The sequence below is a fragment of the Salmo salar genome, chromosome ssa29 (assembly GCF_905237065.1).
Source record: "Salmo salar chromosome ssa29, Ssal_v3.1, whole genome shotgun sequence".
NCBI classification, from domain to species: domain Eukaryota; kingdom Metazoa; phylum Chordata; class Actinopteri; order Salmoniformes; family Salmonidae; genus Salmo; species Salmo salar.
In genome coordinates this window covers 12,115,940-12,131,834 of record NC_059470.1, presented here as the reverse complement: position 1 = coordinate 12,131,834, position 15,895 = coordinate 12,115,940, and the positions used below count along the sequence as shown (strand labels likewise).

At 40.1% G+C, this 15,895-nt stretch overlaps 2 protein-coding genes across 17 annotated transcripts in view; both read left to right on the top strand.

Annotated features, from left to right (window-relative positions):
* Positions 1-7,040, top strand: part of myom1b (myomesin 1b) — a 34,758-nt gene extending 27,718 nt beyond the window's left edge. For 9 of the 12 annotated variants that reach the window (XM_045710660.1, XM_045710663.1, XM_014180780.2 and 6 more), the window contains 6 exons: positions 121-157; positions 2,443-2,465; positions 2,626-2,681; positions 2,925-3,140; positions 5,848-5,998; positions 6,566-7,040. In XM_045710660.1, the coding sequence (XP_045566616.1) occupies positions 121-157; positions 2,443-2,465; positions 2,626-2,681; positions 2,925-3,140; positions 5,848-5,998; positions 6,566-6,831 (749 nt within the window). In that variant the 3' untranslated portion in view covers positions 6,832-7,040. Of the gene's footprint in view, positions 1-120; positions 158-2,442; positions 2,466-2,625; positions 2,682-2,924; positions 4,210-5,847; positions 5,999-6,565 lie in introns of those variants that run through there. The other 3 variants (XM_014180785.2, XM_045710668.1, XM_045710667.1) reach the window with 1 other exon arrangement.
* A 798-nt stretch (positions 7,041-7,838) lies between these two features.
* Positions 7,839-15,895, top strand: part of lpin2 (lipin 2) — a 47,255-nt gene continuing 39,198 nt past the window's right edge. Inside the window, exon 1 of one of the 5 annotated variants that reach the window (XM_045710670.1) lies at positions 7,839-9,040. Coding sequence is in view for 1 of the 5 variants with exons in the window: in XM_014180773.2 (XP_014036248.2) it covers positions 11,975-12,064 (90 nt within the window). In the remaining 4 variants the exon portion in view is untranslated. Of the gene's footprint in view, positions 9,041-11,887; positions 12,065-15,895 lie in introns of those variants that run through there. The other 4 variants (XM_014180775.2, XM_014180774.2, XR_006762694.1 and 1 more) reach the window with 4 other exon arrangements.

Below are 15,895 nucleotides of genomic sequence, written 5' to 3'. Positions count from 1 at the left end.
TTCCAAATGGCACCCTATTTCCTATATAGTGCACTCATTTTGACATCTACATGGAATTTAGCGGCTCTAGTTCCTTCACCAATGCTTTGACAGGTATACTCACCTCCTCTTTTCTTGCAGCATTTGATGACGCATATGCAGAATTCCAGAGGCTCAAGTAAGTTAGCTCAAATTAGTAGATATTTATACACCCTTTTCCCCCATTGTATTAGCCAGCTCTTCTACATGTTGTGGATGTGGCATGCCATTAAGTACCCAGCAAACCCGAAACATTCCCAGGACATTAGCTAACATTCCCAAGAAGTTCTAGTTAGGGTATGAGCTAACATTGGGATGAAAACGTCCCACAAACATTCTAAGAATGTTTTTGATCACCAAATATTTTTTCTAAGGAAATGTTTGAAGTGAAATATCCCTGTAATGTTCTCCTCACAGTCACCAAAATGTTGTGCATAGCATGTGTAAAAACTACCACATAATGTTCTCATTATGTGCGTGATAACACAATGTAATAACACAACGTTCCAATAATGTTCTTAGAAACATACTGCCGCAACAAAATGAGGGAGCAATAGAAGTGTTTCTGAGCAAACATTACAGGAACGATCTGCTAATGTTGATGGATATGTTATTTAGAACACCCATAACAACAAGCAGGGAATATCTCTACAATGGCCACATAAGGCTATTCTGTGACATGACATGGGTTCCAAAAAACATTCCCTGAACATACTTCAGCAATTATGTCTGGATTCAATTGAATAGGTTCTGAAAAAAAACATTACAGAAACATTCCTAAACATCCCAAATAGCATTCCCACAAGACTTTCATGAAGTTATAGTGTGATGTTATAACATGATTGTTACGATAACGTTCCCTTCACAAACGTCAGCAATTATGTCTGGATTTAATACAAGTGGTTCTGAGAAAACTGGAATGTTCTGCTAATGTTAATAAGGCCATTCCACAAAAAGAGTGCCTTTTGATATTGTAAGTAGAAATTGTGCATTAGTATTGAATTTTAAAGCCTTTTATATTAAATGAAGTGCCTTTTTTAATATAGACCACATGAGAAAAAAGAAGAAACCCGCACGCTGCTCTTGCTAGTATCACTGCTCTTCATTAAGCTTTACGTATCGGCCTCAAGGCCTTCGTCAGAGCTTTTGTGAGTGTTTGTAGACATTGCTCCACCCACATCTGTTCAATGCATCGAATGGGGTTGGAGTCGAGGGAAAATAAGCAAGTGTTACCAAATATAACAATGTGTGTACATAAAACGCATTAAACAAGTCCTGTAAAACCACAGTGAGGATAAGTAAGTTTTCATAAATCATTGGGTACAGTGCAAGAACAAAAACGTCAGCCTAATCTAATCCAGGCTGTATCACAACCGGCCGTGATTGGGAGTCCCATAGGGCGGCGCACAATTGGCCCAATTAGGCCGTCATTGTAAATAAGAATTTGTTCTTAACTGACTTGCCTAGTTAAATAAAGGTTAAATTAAAAAAAAGTAAAAAATTATCTGAAGTGATGCGCATTAATTCATGTTCACATTTACAACATAACATGCATGGGCATTTCATGGGGGAATAATGTCTGGTGGGTGAAAATCCCTTGGCTCATAGTATTATTTATATCACCTCCCCTGTCTGATATCTTGACTTTCTCAATGCCACAAAATCTAAAGGTAGAAATGTCATGAAATGTCATATAGACCACATGGAAAATTCAATAAATCAGATTTTTTTATATGAATAAAGTCTTGCTGAGTGCCAAAGTGCTGGGTAAAACCTAAATAGGACATTTCAGAAACCTTTAAAGAATACATAAAGATGTATGTGAGAATTCTTGCAACATCTATGCACATTCTCACATTTGTTCCCCCCCTGATTTTGTGTTTTGGGAACCTATCTCTTCAATGTCCCCCCACAACCCCCACAACTCTTCAATGTCCCCCCACAACCTAATGAAATGTTTTGCGAACTTTTAAAGAACATAAAAAATATGTTCTGTTAACATTCTTGCAACATCAGAGGAATGATCTGTGCACCCTAATAGAAACATTGTATAATCATCAGCACAACTGGACACATGTTGTGTTACTAGAACTTTTGGGGGCAATGTTCTAACACCATTCCCAGAACCGGAACATTCACAGAACCAGTTTTGGTTTGCTGGGTACTCTGCATCAATCCTTCCTTTCATGTGATTGCTATCTTTGGTGTTCCTCTCTGTCTGCCAAGCCACACTCTCTGTGCATGTATGTTTATATAGCAGTCTCTGACAGGCTTTGACAGGCTTTGAGTAAGGGCATAGGGAAGTGGGCAGAGAGATGAAGCCTTTACTTAGACACACTTCCTGGCTCCAGTCCAAACACATTCTCTGGATTCGTTTCTCTTATCTTTGTTCTTCCATTAATGTTCTGTCTCTTCCATTTTCAGAGCGGCCGCTATTGCAGAGAGAAGTAAGTATACACACACACACACACACACACACACACACACACACACACACACACACGTTATTAGATGGGGATGAGAGGGCTGCTCTCAGTATTGTAGTGGGTACTGATATTTTCAAACTGATCTGAGGTCAGTGGTCTAATTTGGTGCTCTTTGTTCCAGATCGTGCTCGCGTGGCAGGAGGCCTGCCTGATGTCGTCACCATACAGGAGTTAAAGGTAACCATGTCTGGATGGATCTGTATCTGTCTGTCTGTATATGTACTGTATGTCCATGGTCTCATACTGGCCTGGGACTCATTGCAGACTTGATCACGACTATTTTTAATCAGAGCTATGGTCAAAAGTCCTACACTATATAAGGAAGGACTCTGGTCAAAAGTAGTATGCTATATAGGGTGCTAGTATAGGGTGCCATTTCGGACGCACCTTATTATGTGTGATCTTGTCTCTCTCCATCAGGCCCTGAACCTGACCTGTAACATTTCGGGCGAACCCCTGCCTGAGGTCGTCTGGCTGAAGAACGAGAGGGAGATTGTGTCTGATGGCCACTACGTCATGAAGTTCGAGGCGGGCAAGTACGCCAGCTTCACTATCACCACGGTGAACACGACAGACTCGGGCAAGTACAGCATCCTGGTGAAGAACAAGTACGGCACAGAGAGCGCCGACTTCACCGTAAGTGTCTTCAGCCCCGACAGCAAGAAATAAGGGAGAAAGAAAGAAGGCCGGCAAGAAATAAGGAAAACCTCAATCTTTGCGTAAATATTATGTATAAAAATACATAGAAAAAGACAAAGAAAAAAGAAGGAAGGGATACAGAGTCCTGAGCATTGGTTTGAGATGGTTTTTATGGTAGTCTATACAGTATTTAACTCTAGTTTGAAAAGGTGTATCGTTTTACTCTGAGCATGAAATGCCCAAAGGTTCAGAGCAAAATCTGAGAACTGTTTCAGCATTTTATAGAATTACAAAAAACATAAACACAATACTTTCGGTCCAATCATCCTTTATTTTGACACTACGATGAGTACAGTTATACATTTATAAAAGTCCCCCATGTATTACAATATTTTGCTATATTTTACTAAGTATTGAGGCACTAAAAAGGCATGTAAAGACACATTTCATGTTAATTCAAATGAATTTACTGCAACAGACTTAAAACTAAAAGGTTAGCCATCTAGTATTGTCTAAAAAGGACTGTGATGCTGGAAACCTTGTTAGCTTACTCAAAGGTTATTACTGTATGTGCCATGCAAGAGTTTTAAAAAGTAAGGAAGTGAATAGATGCTCTATAAGCACAGAGAAAGGAAGATTTTTTTTCTGTAATGTGGAATTTTAACAGATCCTGTGTTTTTTCATTCACAATCACTGTTTACTGAGTATGATGTCACCACATATGTCACTCAGTAGTGTTATTACATCACTCCTTCTGCCGCTATGTCGTGATTATGGCATCCCTTTCTCTGATTTATGACATCACTTCCCCTGTCACTTAGTAGTGATTATGACATCCCTTACTTTGTCACGACGCAGTGATTATGGCATCCCTTCATCTGTCACTCAGTAATGACTATGACATCACTTCCTCTGTCACTCAGTAATGATTATGACATCACTTCCTCTGCCACTATGTAATGATTATGACATCACTTCCTCTGTCTCTCAGTAATGATTATGACATCACTTCCTCTTTCCCATGTCTTATGAGAAGGACTAATAAAATGGAGCATGTATTCCCTCACCACCTCCTCCTCTGTTGTCTCACTGCGTTTTGTTCCCTCTGTACGGCACCCCACTCTTCATTCTCCATTCTATTCCTCCACTCTTCACTCCCTGCTTCAGTCTCCTGTTCACCATTCTCTCCTGGTCACTTGTCTGATATTGTCTGATGGTCCTCTTGTCTCCGAAGACCATGAAGGCATCTATCACCAAGGAGCAATGCAATCCCTCAGTCTGAACATACACAAGCACCTTACGCAAGAGAGTCAAACTCAACTCCTTGACGACGCGCACACCGGCTGATTTTTATGTGTTACCTTTTAATAAGTTGCTGATTTAGACCTGGGTCTGTAGCCCTTGGGGATTTGAGCTTGACAACCCTGCTGCTTTGTACCATATGCGTTGTCTCTCAATACACTCAACCAACTGCACTCTGTCCACACACACTTCTACTGAGCGTTCTTCCTCCCATCACATTTCTCTGTACTGTGTGTTTGTAAGCACAAATCACCCTCAGACACCCACCATGTTTTTGTTCATTAGATGTTTTCTCATCAAGGATTCACCACTAGTAGGACATTAAATTATCTGCGTCCCAAATAGCAGCCTATTCCCTATATAGTTCACTATTTTTAACCAGAGCTCTATGGGCCCTGGTCAAAAGTAGTGCAATAAATAGGGAACAGGGTCCCATTTGGGATGCATAATAATCTACTGCTACATACGGTCTATGATGTGACGTAACAGTGCACCAAGCCCTCATGATAAAGGAAAGGAACATCTTATCAGCAACTCACACACACGTGAGCTTGTTATTGGTGCTGAATGGGAAAAGTCTTAGTCATATATTTAGCGTGTGTGCCAGTCTGGGACACCATTTTTAGATTCACTGACTGGAAAAGATGGACATTAGACCCAGGCAATGTGATCGCAATGACATAAAAACAAACAATGGGTTAAGTCACCAGAATATAATGAGAGTAGCCTGTCACATAACTCAAACATGTGGAGAGACCAGGAATTGGGTTAGCCAGTGGTCTGAAACAAGAATATCAGGGCCTATATTCATAAAGAGTATGAGTGCTGATTTAGGATCAGTTCCCAATCGTTCATATTCATTATAGTCTAAGAGGCTAAACTGATCTGAGATGCTTTATGAATGCAGGCCCAGGTTCCAATCACCTACAGTATCTCAAGTGTTGTATTCTTTTTTTTTCAGTGGACTATTTTATGTGGTAAAACACGCTGCTCTCTGTTTTCAGACACACTAAACCCCAAAGCATTAATACAAAAAAATTGTCCATGCACAAGTAAACATGATCAATATCTTATTACACCAGCAATAATACCATGTGATCCTGGAACAACATTTGTTGTTGACATGTTTTTTGCAGCCCTCTTCTCAGAAGACGTTTTAGTGACATTTAATTTGTTGGCCTATAAATCACATTAGGAAAGCTTTGCAGTCTGGTAAGTAATCTCAAATGCCAACAATGTCTTTGAAGTAGAGAGCATTTTTTTAAAGATGCCTTGATGAAATGAAACTTTTTATTCACAAGACTAGTTTTAAAAGTAGCTATGGAAATTCTGTGTGCAAAGTATATGTGTGTGCACCTGTGTGCGCGTGCGTGTAAACCCTAAAACCTTTTCCATTTGCCAGTTGGTTGTAACAGAAGGCAAAGGGGACTTGGGAGTGACCTCCTATTTGACCGATGCTGATGGGAATGTGATCATTGGGTCTAAAAGCAGACCTACCACCCCAACAGAGAGGAGGAAGTCAGTCACTGGGAAGAAAATGCAGAAGAGAAAGGGTGAGGGGACAGCTGTCCACAATAATGTGTGCAAGAAAATACTTAACACAAAAAGCTTTTAATGTGAACAAATACAAATATTAGGCTACACCTTTAATTAGGCCACACTTCTCAATGAAAAAAAATATAAACTTACTACTAAATTAAAACAGTGTACAGAGTAATTATCTAATCTCAGAACCCAGATCTGGCATAACAGTCTGTCACAAGAGACTAGGACTTCTCTCACTTCAATGTGTCAGTTTATCACCTTCAGAAGGAGCGGATAGCATCATCATCATGTTTATCCTTTTTGAGTCAAAAGTGTAAGCACTATCACAACAAGTCATGTTTGAGGTTAGGGAAAAAATCTAGTTAGGTTGATTTCTTCACCACCAAAGTAGTGAAGTGGTTTTGGATGGACTTTTTGGTGATGGGAAGGGCAGTCTTCTGATTGAGCCAGTGGTTAAACATAAGTAATCTCCTTCCTCTGGAAGCAGCTTTGTGAATTTCTTCACCTGTGTGTGTGTGTGTGTGTGTGTGTGTGTGTGTGTGTGTGTGTGTGTGTGTGCGTGTGTGTTTCCTCAGATTCCGTAATCCTCCAGAAGCCACCAGAGGAAAAGGAGGGGAAGAAGAAAGAAGAAAAGAAGATGGAGGACAAAACTGATGCTGTGCCAAAAACCACAGACAAGAAAAAGGCTGCCCCTGTTGTTGCAAGCGGGGTCGGCAAGCAGGAGACCCTGCAGCAGCCCACAACTACAGCAGATGAGGCGAAGCCAGATGATGTCCCCACATCTGAGAAACTGGCAGAGAAACCACAGATTAACAAGGGCAAAAACGATCAAGACGAGTGATGATCAGAAAGCTGGTTACATAAGTGAAATAGTTATTTTGGAGTTTGATGTGGTTTACATGTCTTGCATGACTGATGTGTGTCTTTCAGCATCATTGAAACAACACTGGAATAACTGTTTTTCTTCCAACATTGTAATTCATTCATCCTTTTCTTTAAAGGCCCAGTGCTGCAAAATTTCCACTAATGAAACTAACACTCAAAAAATTGGATCTGTGTAATTTTCTGATAGTTTCTGTTAGAAAACACAATCTACACAGGACTTTCTAATCAGCAGCTTTGAATGAGCAGGCGTTTCGGCTTCCCATTGTGACATCCACATGCGGTAAATTTAATAGAGCAGTAACAAAGAGAATTCCAAACCTCCCTGCCAATAACAGCTAGTTTTCAGTTTTCCCCTCCCCCCTCAGACCACTCCCAGGCAGTCCTAGCGAAATTCTTGCTTGAGAAATATACTGAACAAAAATATAAATACAACATGTAAAGTGTTGGTCCCATGTTTCATGAGCTGGAAAAAAGATCCCAGTAATTTTACATATGCACAAAAATCATATTTCTATCAAATGTGCACAAATTTGTTTACATCCCTGTTAGTGAGAATTTCTCCTTGGCCACAATAATCCATCCACCTGACAGGTGTGGCATATCAAGAAGCTGATTAAACTGCATGATCATTACACAGGTGCACCTTGTGCTGGAGACTATAAAAGACCACTCTAAAATGCCACAGATGTGTCAAGTTTTGAGGGAGCAATTAATTGGCATGCTGACTGCAGGAATGTCCACCAGAGCTGTTGCCAGAGAATTGAATGTTAGTTTGTCTACCATAAGAAACCTCCAATGTCGTTTTAGAGAATTTGGACAGCTGATGAAACTGAGGAGTATTTCTATCTGTAATAAAGCCCTTTTGTGGGGAAAAACCTGTTCTCATTGGCTAGGCCTGGCTCCCAAGTGGGTGGGCCTATGCCCTCCCAGGCCCACCCATTGCCATTGCTAGATTAGGGCCTAATTAATTCATTTCAATTGAATATGAACTGTAAATCAGTAAAATTGTTGAAATTGTTTAATGTTGAGTTTATATTTTTGTTCAGTATAGTTTCTTTGCTAAATGGAAATATTTTACAGTTAAGTACTTAATTGTTACCCAGAAATGATTTGATATTGATATAAAAACGGCTGCATTGGGCCTTTAAGAGCAGGGAAGATTAAAATAAAGAGTGAGGGATGTAATTTTGTATTACAATGTATAATTCAAACATGTAGGCTGCGCTATAAACTTGTAGCTCAAAGGAAGGCCCACAAAAAAAGGCATAATTTGCATAGTCTTCAAATCTTTAACCTTTGGTGGTGTTATTGCTTGCGAATTTTTTTTGCCTTCAAGAGTGTGGGTTTAATAATATTTTTGATTGATTATAATGCAGTCATAGGCCACTTTAAAACACCTGAGGTTGGGAATGACATATGTAAAACAGGAGTATGTGTATTGAGGGATACACAACTGACCGACTTTTGAACAAACATTAGTTTCTCATGCACAGGCCTCATGCACAGGCCTATAAATCAAAGTCACCAAAGGAATGATATGGGTCTATACGCAAGAGAGGAAGTGAAGGACAAACGAAAGTGAATACCTGAAGTTAACCAGAGCAGAGTAAAATCACAGCAAGGTCAAATATTAGAACATGTCAATCAGTTCACCCAATTAGCTTGGAGGCAACATCCAAATGGAACAGAGAATTGGACCACCAAATAAAATGTTCCTCATTTTATTTTTGTTTAAATTAATATCACTTGATGAATGAACGCTTGTAATTCACACACAATTATCGAGGAGATTGCATGGGCCACTTCTCTTCACTGGTATAATTGTTTGAATTGCGCATTTCTCTGCATTGAAAAGAACGAGTCATGTTATGTTTGGTAGCCTATAGGCCTGCATGCACAATATGGTGTGATAATAATGAAAAATAATACAAGGTTAGATTGTAAAAGCGCGTCTGTGTGTAATTTCTCAAATTGATACATTGTACGGGTAAAACGCCAGTAGATGGAAACTGTTACATTGTATCACGTGAAAGCACCGTTTTGCGTGGTCATATGGTTAGATCACAGCGCCGCGAGACGAGCCAACGACGTCGAGGCTCGAGTTGAGGTGAACTGCCACGGTGAGAAATAACTGACACCGGCTGCCACATGACTGTCTGCAAACGGTATGTAATTCAAGTACCAGGCTACTCTCGCCGGTAAAGTTGATAAGCTGCAGTTCTCTGCGAAACAGTAGGTTTAAACAGTAGGTTTTTCATTGAGCCTTCAGTGCGAATCTCACGTTTGACTAGGCTAGCTATATGTAACGTTAGCTTAGGCGACACGGTAACGTTATCGGGTTTAGCCTTACCTAACGTAGCAGGCATACAATAAACTGACTGTAAGAAGCTAGCTCTAGTTAGTATAAATAACGTTTTTTTTTTAAAGACTTCTGATGAGCAGCTTAGCTGTCGCTCATCAAGCTCTAAATTGTAGGGTGATTAAATATACATACATATATTTATACATATAACGTTCTTTAGGTTAGGATTGCCTCTAGTTTGTCTGACGTTATGGATGCAAAGAGTGGGCTAGGGTGGCAATGGATTATAGCATACTTTCAGTAAATGTTTATAGCCACAGGTACAATATCACACAATCTTACTCATAAAGCTTAGTAGACATACAATGTTGCTAGCTTTTACTTAAGAAATGTTTGTCTTGAATGACAATTTGGCATTGAAGACAAACCCATTGAAATGTAACTTACCCCTTGAATTGAAGAATAAGCGCTTTAACATCTAGGCTACTTGCAGCCAAATGTTATGTCATGGGGTGCATTTTCTCTATAGTCTATTGTTTACTTTTTTGTTGGCGACCCACAGTGGTGGACAAAGTACTAAATTGTCATACTTGAGTAAAAGTAAAGATACCTTTTTTTTCTCTTTTTTTTTTTTAGCACACAACTATTTAGCACATTCCTTAACAGCAAATGACACAAGTAAAAGTGAAAGTCACGCAGTAAAATACTACTTTAGTAAAAGTGTAATGTACTTAAGTATTACAAGTAAAGGTAAAGGTTTAAACCATTTCAAATTCCTTATATTAAGCAAATCATACAGTACAATGTAATTTTTTAATTTGTTTTGACAGATAGACAGGGGCACAGACATAATTTACAAACAAAGGGAAGGGAAGGGGGATACCTAGTCAGTTGTACAACTGAATGCCTTCAACTGAAATGTGTCTTCCGCATTTAACCCAACCCCTCTGAATCAGAGAGGTGCGGGGGTTGCCTTAATGCATTTGTGCCTAGTGAGTCCGCCAGATCAGAGGCAGTAGGGATGACCAGGGATGTTCTCTTGATAAGTGTGTGAATTGGACCATTTTCCTGTCAAAATGTAAGAGTACTTTTGGGTGTCAGAGAAAATGCATGGAGTAAAAAGTACATTTATCTTCTTTAGGAATGTAGTGAAGTAAAAGCAAAAGTTGTCAAAAATATAAATAGTAAAGTACAGATACCCCCAAAAACTACTTAAGTAGTACTTGAAAGTATTTTTACTTAAGTACTTTACACCACTGGTGACCCACTATTTGATGTTGTGCACATGTTGACTTTAAAACGACTTAATCCCAGCTCATGGGATGTTTTGCCATAGGATTGGCTCCTGAACTGAACACACAATCTTTGCAAAGCACATTGCTAGGCACTTTGATGTGGAGCAGTACATAAATGTCAGGAAATAAGATTACCGCTAGCCAAGGTGCTCTCTAACCATCTTAGTGGCCAATGAGTCAAGGATGATAACAGGTCTTCTACAGCGACGCCTGTTGATAAGGCAGAGCAAACTTGTCTTTACCCTCAGTGTCTAGCTGTAACTGAATATTATATGCTGTATGTGTCTGGATGTAAGAGAACAGTATTATTAATGTGTTAATTACACTATTAGGTGTAAAACACCATAAATGACCAATAGAGTGCAGTAGAAGGAGCTTATTGTTGTTGACAGCGTCAGACCCCTAAGCAGTGCAGTCAGCACGTTCTGATCCACAAATAAGGATACAGTCCCATGGGTGCAGTAACAAAAGTACCTCCACATGCAAGTGACCCATTCAAAATGAAAACAAAACCATATCTGGTGGCTGTATGTGCCGTTCTAAAGTTCACATTAACTGAGCTCGGCAAGGCAATGTGTTGGTTTCCTTTTGTGGGTGCATGAAAACGTTAGTCAGTTTCCTCAGCAAACTTAATTTGATGTGTGCTTTACTGAAATTCTACTTACTGTAACTGGCTCATACTTCTTACTGCATTATTAGATCACAAACCCAATAGGCTATACGTTTCCATGTAGGCCTAGATATGTACAGTCAGTTTAATAGTTGTGCTAAACCAGCCATTTTTCTGTCTAAATTAGGCAATGTGAGTGTAGGAGTTCTAACATGGCTGACATATCATCTGAACTTCTTTGGAAATTTCTGCTTTGTCCATGAAAAGAGTTTGCCACTGCAGCTTTGATTCAAACAGGCCATGGCAGGGCAAACTACACATTATGGGGCATATTTTACGTTAATTACCAACCTGATTTAACTGAAAAAAGAGAATCATTTATTTTATCTTAACCACAAGTTTTGTAGAAAATAACATCCAATGACATTTAGACCTAGCATCCTTTGCTCGGTTTTCTGAATTGTACTGTTTTGCCATGTTGCTAAAGGGTGTAATTTAATTTAGTATGACCTTACACACAAGTCTGATCAATTTCTTCAAAGACTCTTGCTTCATACAATTTAGGTCTCCTAAAGGTTGTTTATGAGTCTACGCACATTTTGACATTTTGCTTTCTAGTGCCTGCTTTGAGCTCACCATGGTGGTTCAAAGCCCTCAAATGGGTATGTAAGCGTTTTAAGGCTCAGGTCTGGGGTAAATTTCCTTCATAGGGTTTGTGTTGGCTTAGAGGGGAGCAAAGGCCACAGGGGCTCTGGACCGGTGCATGGCACAGGCTGGGTGGAGGGTGGCAGAGTCAGGAGGAGAGGGATAGAGTAAGTAGAGACCGCCTGGGCTCAGAGTACAGTGCTATCCCCTCTGAGGTGAACAGGCCTTGGGCCCCGGGGAGAGAGCAATGGACCTCTCAGTATGGTGCCCCAGTCCAAGAGACTCAGTGGAGAACCAGGACTCACATCTCCAGGACTCAAAGTCCTCCTGGACTCTGGTGAGTTGGGATTCCCTCATTAGTCTGCAACTAGAGAGTACGTTGTGGTGCATATTTTTTGAATGAGTTTACTTATACAGTACTTTATCAGAAATGTTTGTTTTTGTAGTTTATCAGATGGATGGATTCTATTTTTAAGAATTGTGAGCAACATCAGGTTTCTCATATTTAATTTGTACTTTTTTCAGAGTCACATAATGCTGTGACTTATTGGTAGTAACTGTTTCTTTCCACAAGGGATGTGGAAATGTGCTTCTGTTGGAGATTTACTTTGGGTTCAAAGTCCAGGGCACTGGTATGCAGCTCAGAAAGTTCATAAGAAGTTCTCCATGTAAGGTGCTTAAATATTGTTGGGTCGTTCCACCAATTCAGTGCCTTTTGAGAAGTGTAACTTGGTCCAAAAGAACTTTTGATTTTACCTAATTTTAACATTCTGTCATAAAGAGCACATGTTCAACTTTTAAAAAAAAAAGTTTTCCCATCTCAAGAGGTTAAATAAAAAATGACTATAGTAAGTTCCTATTAAGTGCCCAAAAAGGTAACAGGGGTGACCGCAACAGGGGTGACCGCAACAGGGGTGACCGCAACAGGGGTGACTCTAACAAGATTGACGATTTCTTCTTAAATCAGCCACAGATACCCTTGTGACAGGGGGAATGGAAGCTTGTTGTGTGCAACAGGGACTGGCAATTGAATGCAAGCTTCACAAAAAAATGAAATTGTTTCAACATTTCTAGCCTGTCTATCTATGGGGAACAGGGTTGACGTGTTATGCTCAACCAGCTCAGTTTTCCACCACAAATCACCAGAAAATGGCAAAAAAAATTGTAGAACTATTCCTTTTACTCTTTGATTTGACTGTTAGATGTTCAATGTTTCTTAAAAAAAAATATTTTCAAAGGAATAGTTTCACCATATTAAAATGATACGGTTGACCTTAAAAGTAGTGACAGATGTAAATGAATCACTAATCACATGAAATAAATAATAATATTCTAATATTCAGAAATTACTTTGTCAAAGCAACAAAATAACTGGTGCTTTAAAATTATGGTAAAACATTTTGGGACTAAGTGGGTTAAAATCTTCCTAGAAGTGACACAGGGTTAATGGATTCAAAATGCTGAATTCTGGCACTTTAGCAAGCTTTTATTAAACAATTTATTGAATTCTCCAGGTTGTCTATATTAAATAGATATAACAGTGGTTTGAAAACGCAATATTCGGGCACGATTTATACTTAAAATATCAAATGGCACTCTTTTCGTGGAACGACCCTGTTATTGTGGAGTTATGAAGGCATTTCTGCTGCATTCTGTGTCCTTCATTTGGTGTAAAGAATATTTTTTTTCTTCCTGTACCACACCAGTGCATCCACTCTTTTCATTCAGCAGTGGTAGCCCACCTCTGCTAAATTGTTGCCACCCCTGAAAAAAATATTTATTTCTTCCGAGACATGCTTTTAAATGTATAGTCGTTGGCTCAGTGACTGGAAGTCTATGGGAACAGCTAGCATGTCACTGCGCTTACGCTAGTAGCAATGCCCCCCCCCCCACACACACACACTCTTCCCTTGCCGTCACTGCAAAAATAAATCCTAGGGGAAACACTGCACAAACAAAAATTTAATTTGGGAGACATACCTTGGCAATGACCTCAACTGTATGTGCGTTAGTGGTGTACGGATTAGCTGTTTGTTCATCTGTACCAACCCGCAATTGCTAATAACCTATCCACAACTGCCCGACTATGTGATAAAGTGAAAATCTGAGGCTTCTGACTCTAACGAGCTAATATAGAAAATAGATGTACTGTATGCTACAGTCAGAGACAGCAGAAATATTTTGGGGGCAGTGGGTGCAGGATTTTTTTGGTAGGCTATTTGTTAGTCAACTTGACTATAATTAGATACATGCAGCTTCTCTTCTGTTATTATACTTTATGTTGGCCTAGAAGACTAGTAAACCCCTTGCTCACCAAAATAATATCATAAATTGGTAAAATTAATGCTTCAATCTTGTTGACATCAGTAAAGTTTTCATCTCTGCTTCTTTCGCGGAGAAAAGACATTAAGAAATCATAGGCCCCAGGGCTTTTTTTTATTTTTTTTATTTATTTCACCTTTATTTACCCAGGTAGGCTAGTTGAGAACAAGTTCTCATTTACAACTGCGACCTGGCCAAGATAAAGCAAAGCAGTGTGACACAGGCAAAAACACAGAGTTACACATGGAGTAAACAATAAACAAGCCAATAACACAATAAACAAGTCAATGACACAGTAGAAAAAAATAAAGTTTATATACAGTGTGTGCAAAAGGCATGAGGAGGTAGGCAATAAATAGGCCGTAGGAGCAAATAATTTTCAAATAAGCAGATTAACACTGGAGGGATAAATGAGCATATGATGATGTGCAAGTACAAATACTGGTGTGCAAAAGAGCAGAAAAGTAAATAAAACAAAAACAGTATGGGGATGATGTAGGTAGATTGGGTGGGAAATTTACAGATGGACTATGTACAGCTGCAGCGATCAGTTAGCAGCTCAGGTAGCTAATGTTTAAAGTTGGTGAGGGAAATAAAAGTCTCCAACTTCAGCGATTTTTGCAATTCGTTCCAGTCACTGGCAGCAGAGAACTGGAAGGAAAGGCGCTCAAATGAGGTGTTGGCTTTGGGGATGATCAGTGAGATATACCTGCTGGAACGTGTGCTACGGGTGGGTGTTGTTATCGTGACCAGTGAACTGAGATAAGGCGGAGCTTTACCTAGCATAGACTTATAGATGACCTGGAGCCAGTGGGTTTGGCGACGAATATGTAGCGAGGGCCAGCCGACTAGAGCATACAGGTCACAGTGGTGGGTGGTATAAGGTGATTTGGTAACAAAACGGATGGCACTGTGATAGACTGCATCCAGTTCGCTGAGTAGAGTAATGGAAGCTATTTTGTAGATGACATCGCCGAAGTCGAAGATCGGTAGGATAGTCAGTTTTACTAGGGTAAGTTTGTCGGCGTGAGTGAAGGAGGCTTTGTTACGAAATAGAAAGCCGATTCTAGATTTGATTTTGGATTGGAGATGTTTAATATGAGTCTGGAAGGAGAGTTTACAGTCTAACCAGACACCTAGGAATTTATAGTTGTCCACATATTCTAGGTCGGAACCGTCCAGGGTGGTGATGCTAGTCGGGCGGGCAGGTGCGGGCAGTGAACGGTTGAAAAGCATGCATTTGGTTTTACTAGCGTTTAAGAGCAGTTGGAGGCCACGGAAGGAGTGTTGAATGGCATTGAAGCTCGTTTGGAGGTTTGTTAGCACAGTGTCCAAGGAAGGGCCAGAAGTATACAGAATGGTGTCGTCTGCGTAGAGGTGGATCAGAGACTCACCAGCAGCAAGAGCAACATCATTGATATATACAGAGAAAAGAGTCGGCCCGAGAATTGAACCCTGTGGTACCCCCATAGAGACTGCCAGAGGTCCGGACAACATGCCCTCCGATTTGACACACTGAACTCTGTCTGCAAAGTAGTTGGTGAACCAGGCGAGGCAGTCATTAGAAAAACCAAGGCTATTGAGTCTGCCGATAAGAATACGGTGATTGACAGAGTCGAAGGCCTTGGCCAGGTCGATGAAGACGGCTGCACAGTACTGTCTTTTATCGATGGCGGTTATGATATCGTTTAGTACCTTGAGCGTGGCTGAGGTGCACCCAAGACCGGCTTGGAAACCGGATTGCACAGCGGAGAAGGTACGGTGGGATTCGAAATGGTCAGTGGTTTGTTTATTAACTTGGCTTTCGAAGACTTTAGATAGGCAGGGCAGGATGGAAATAGGTCTG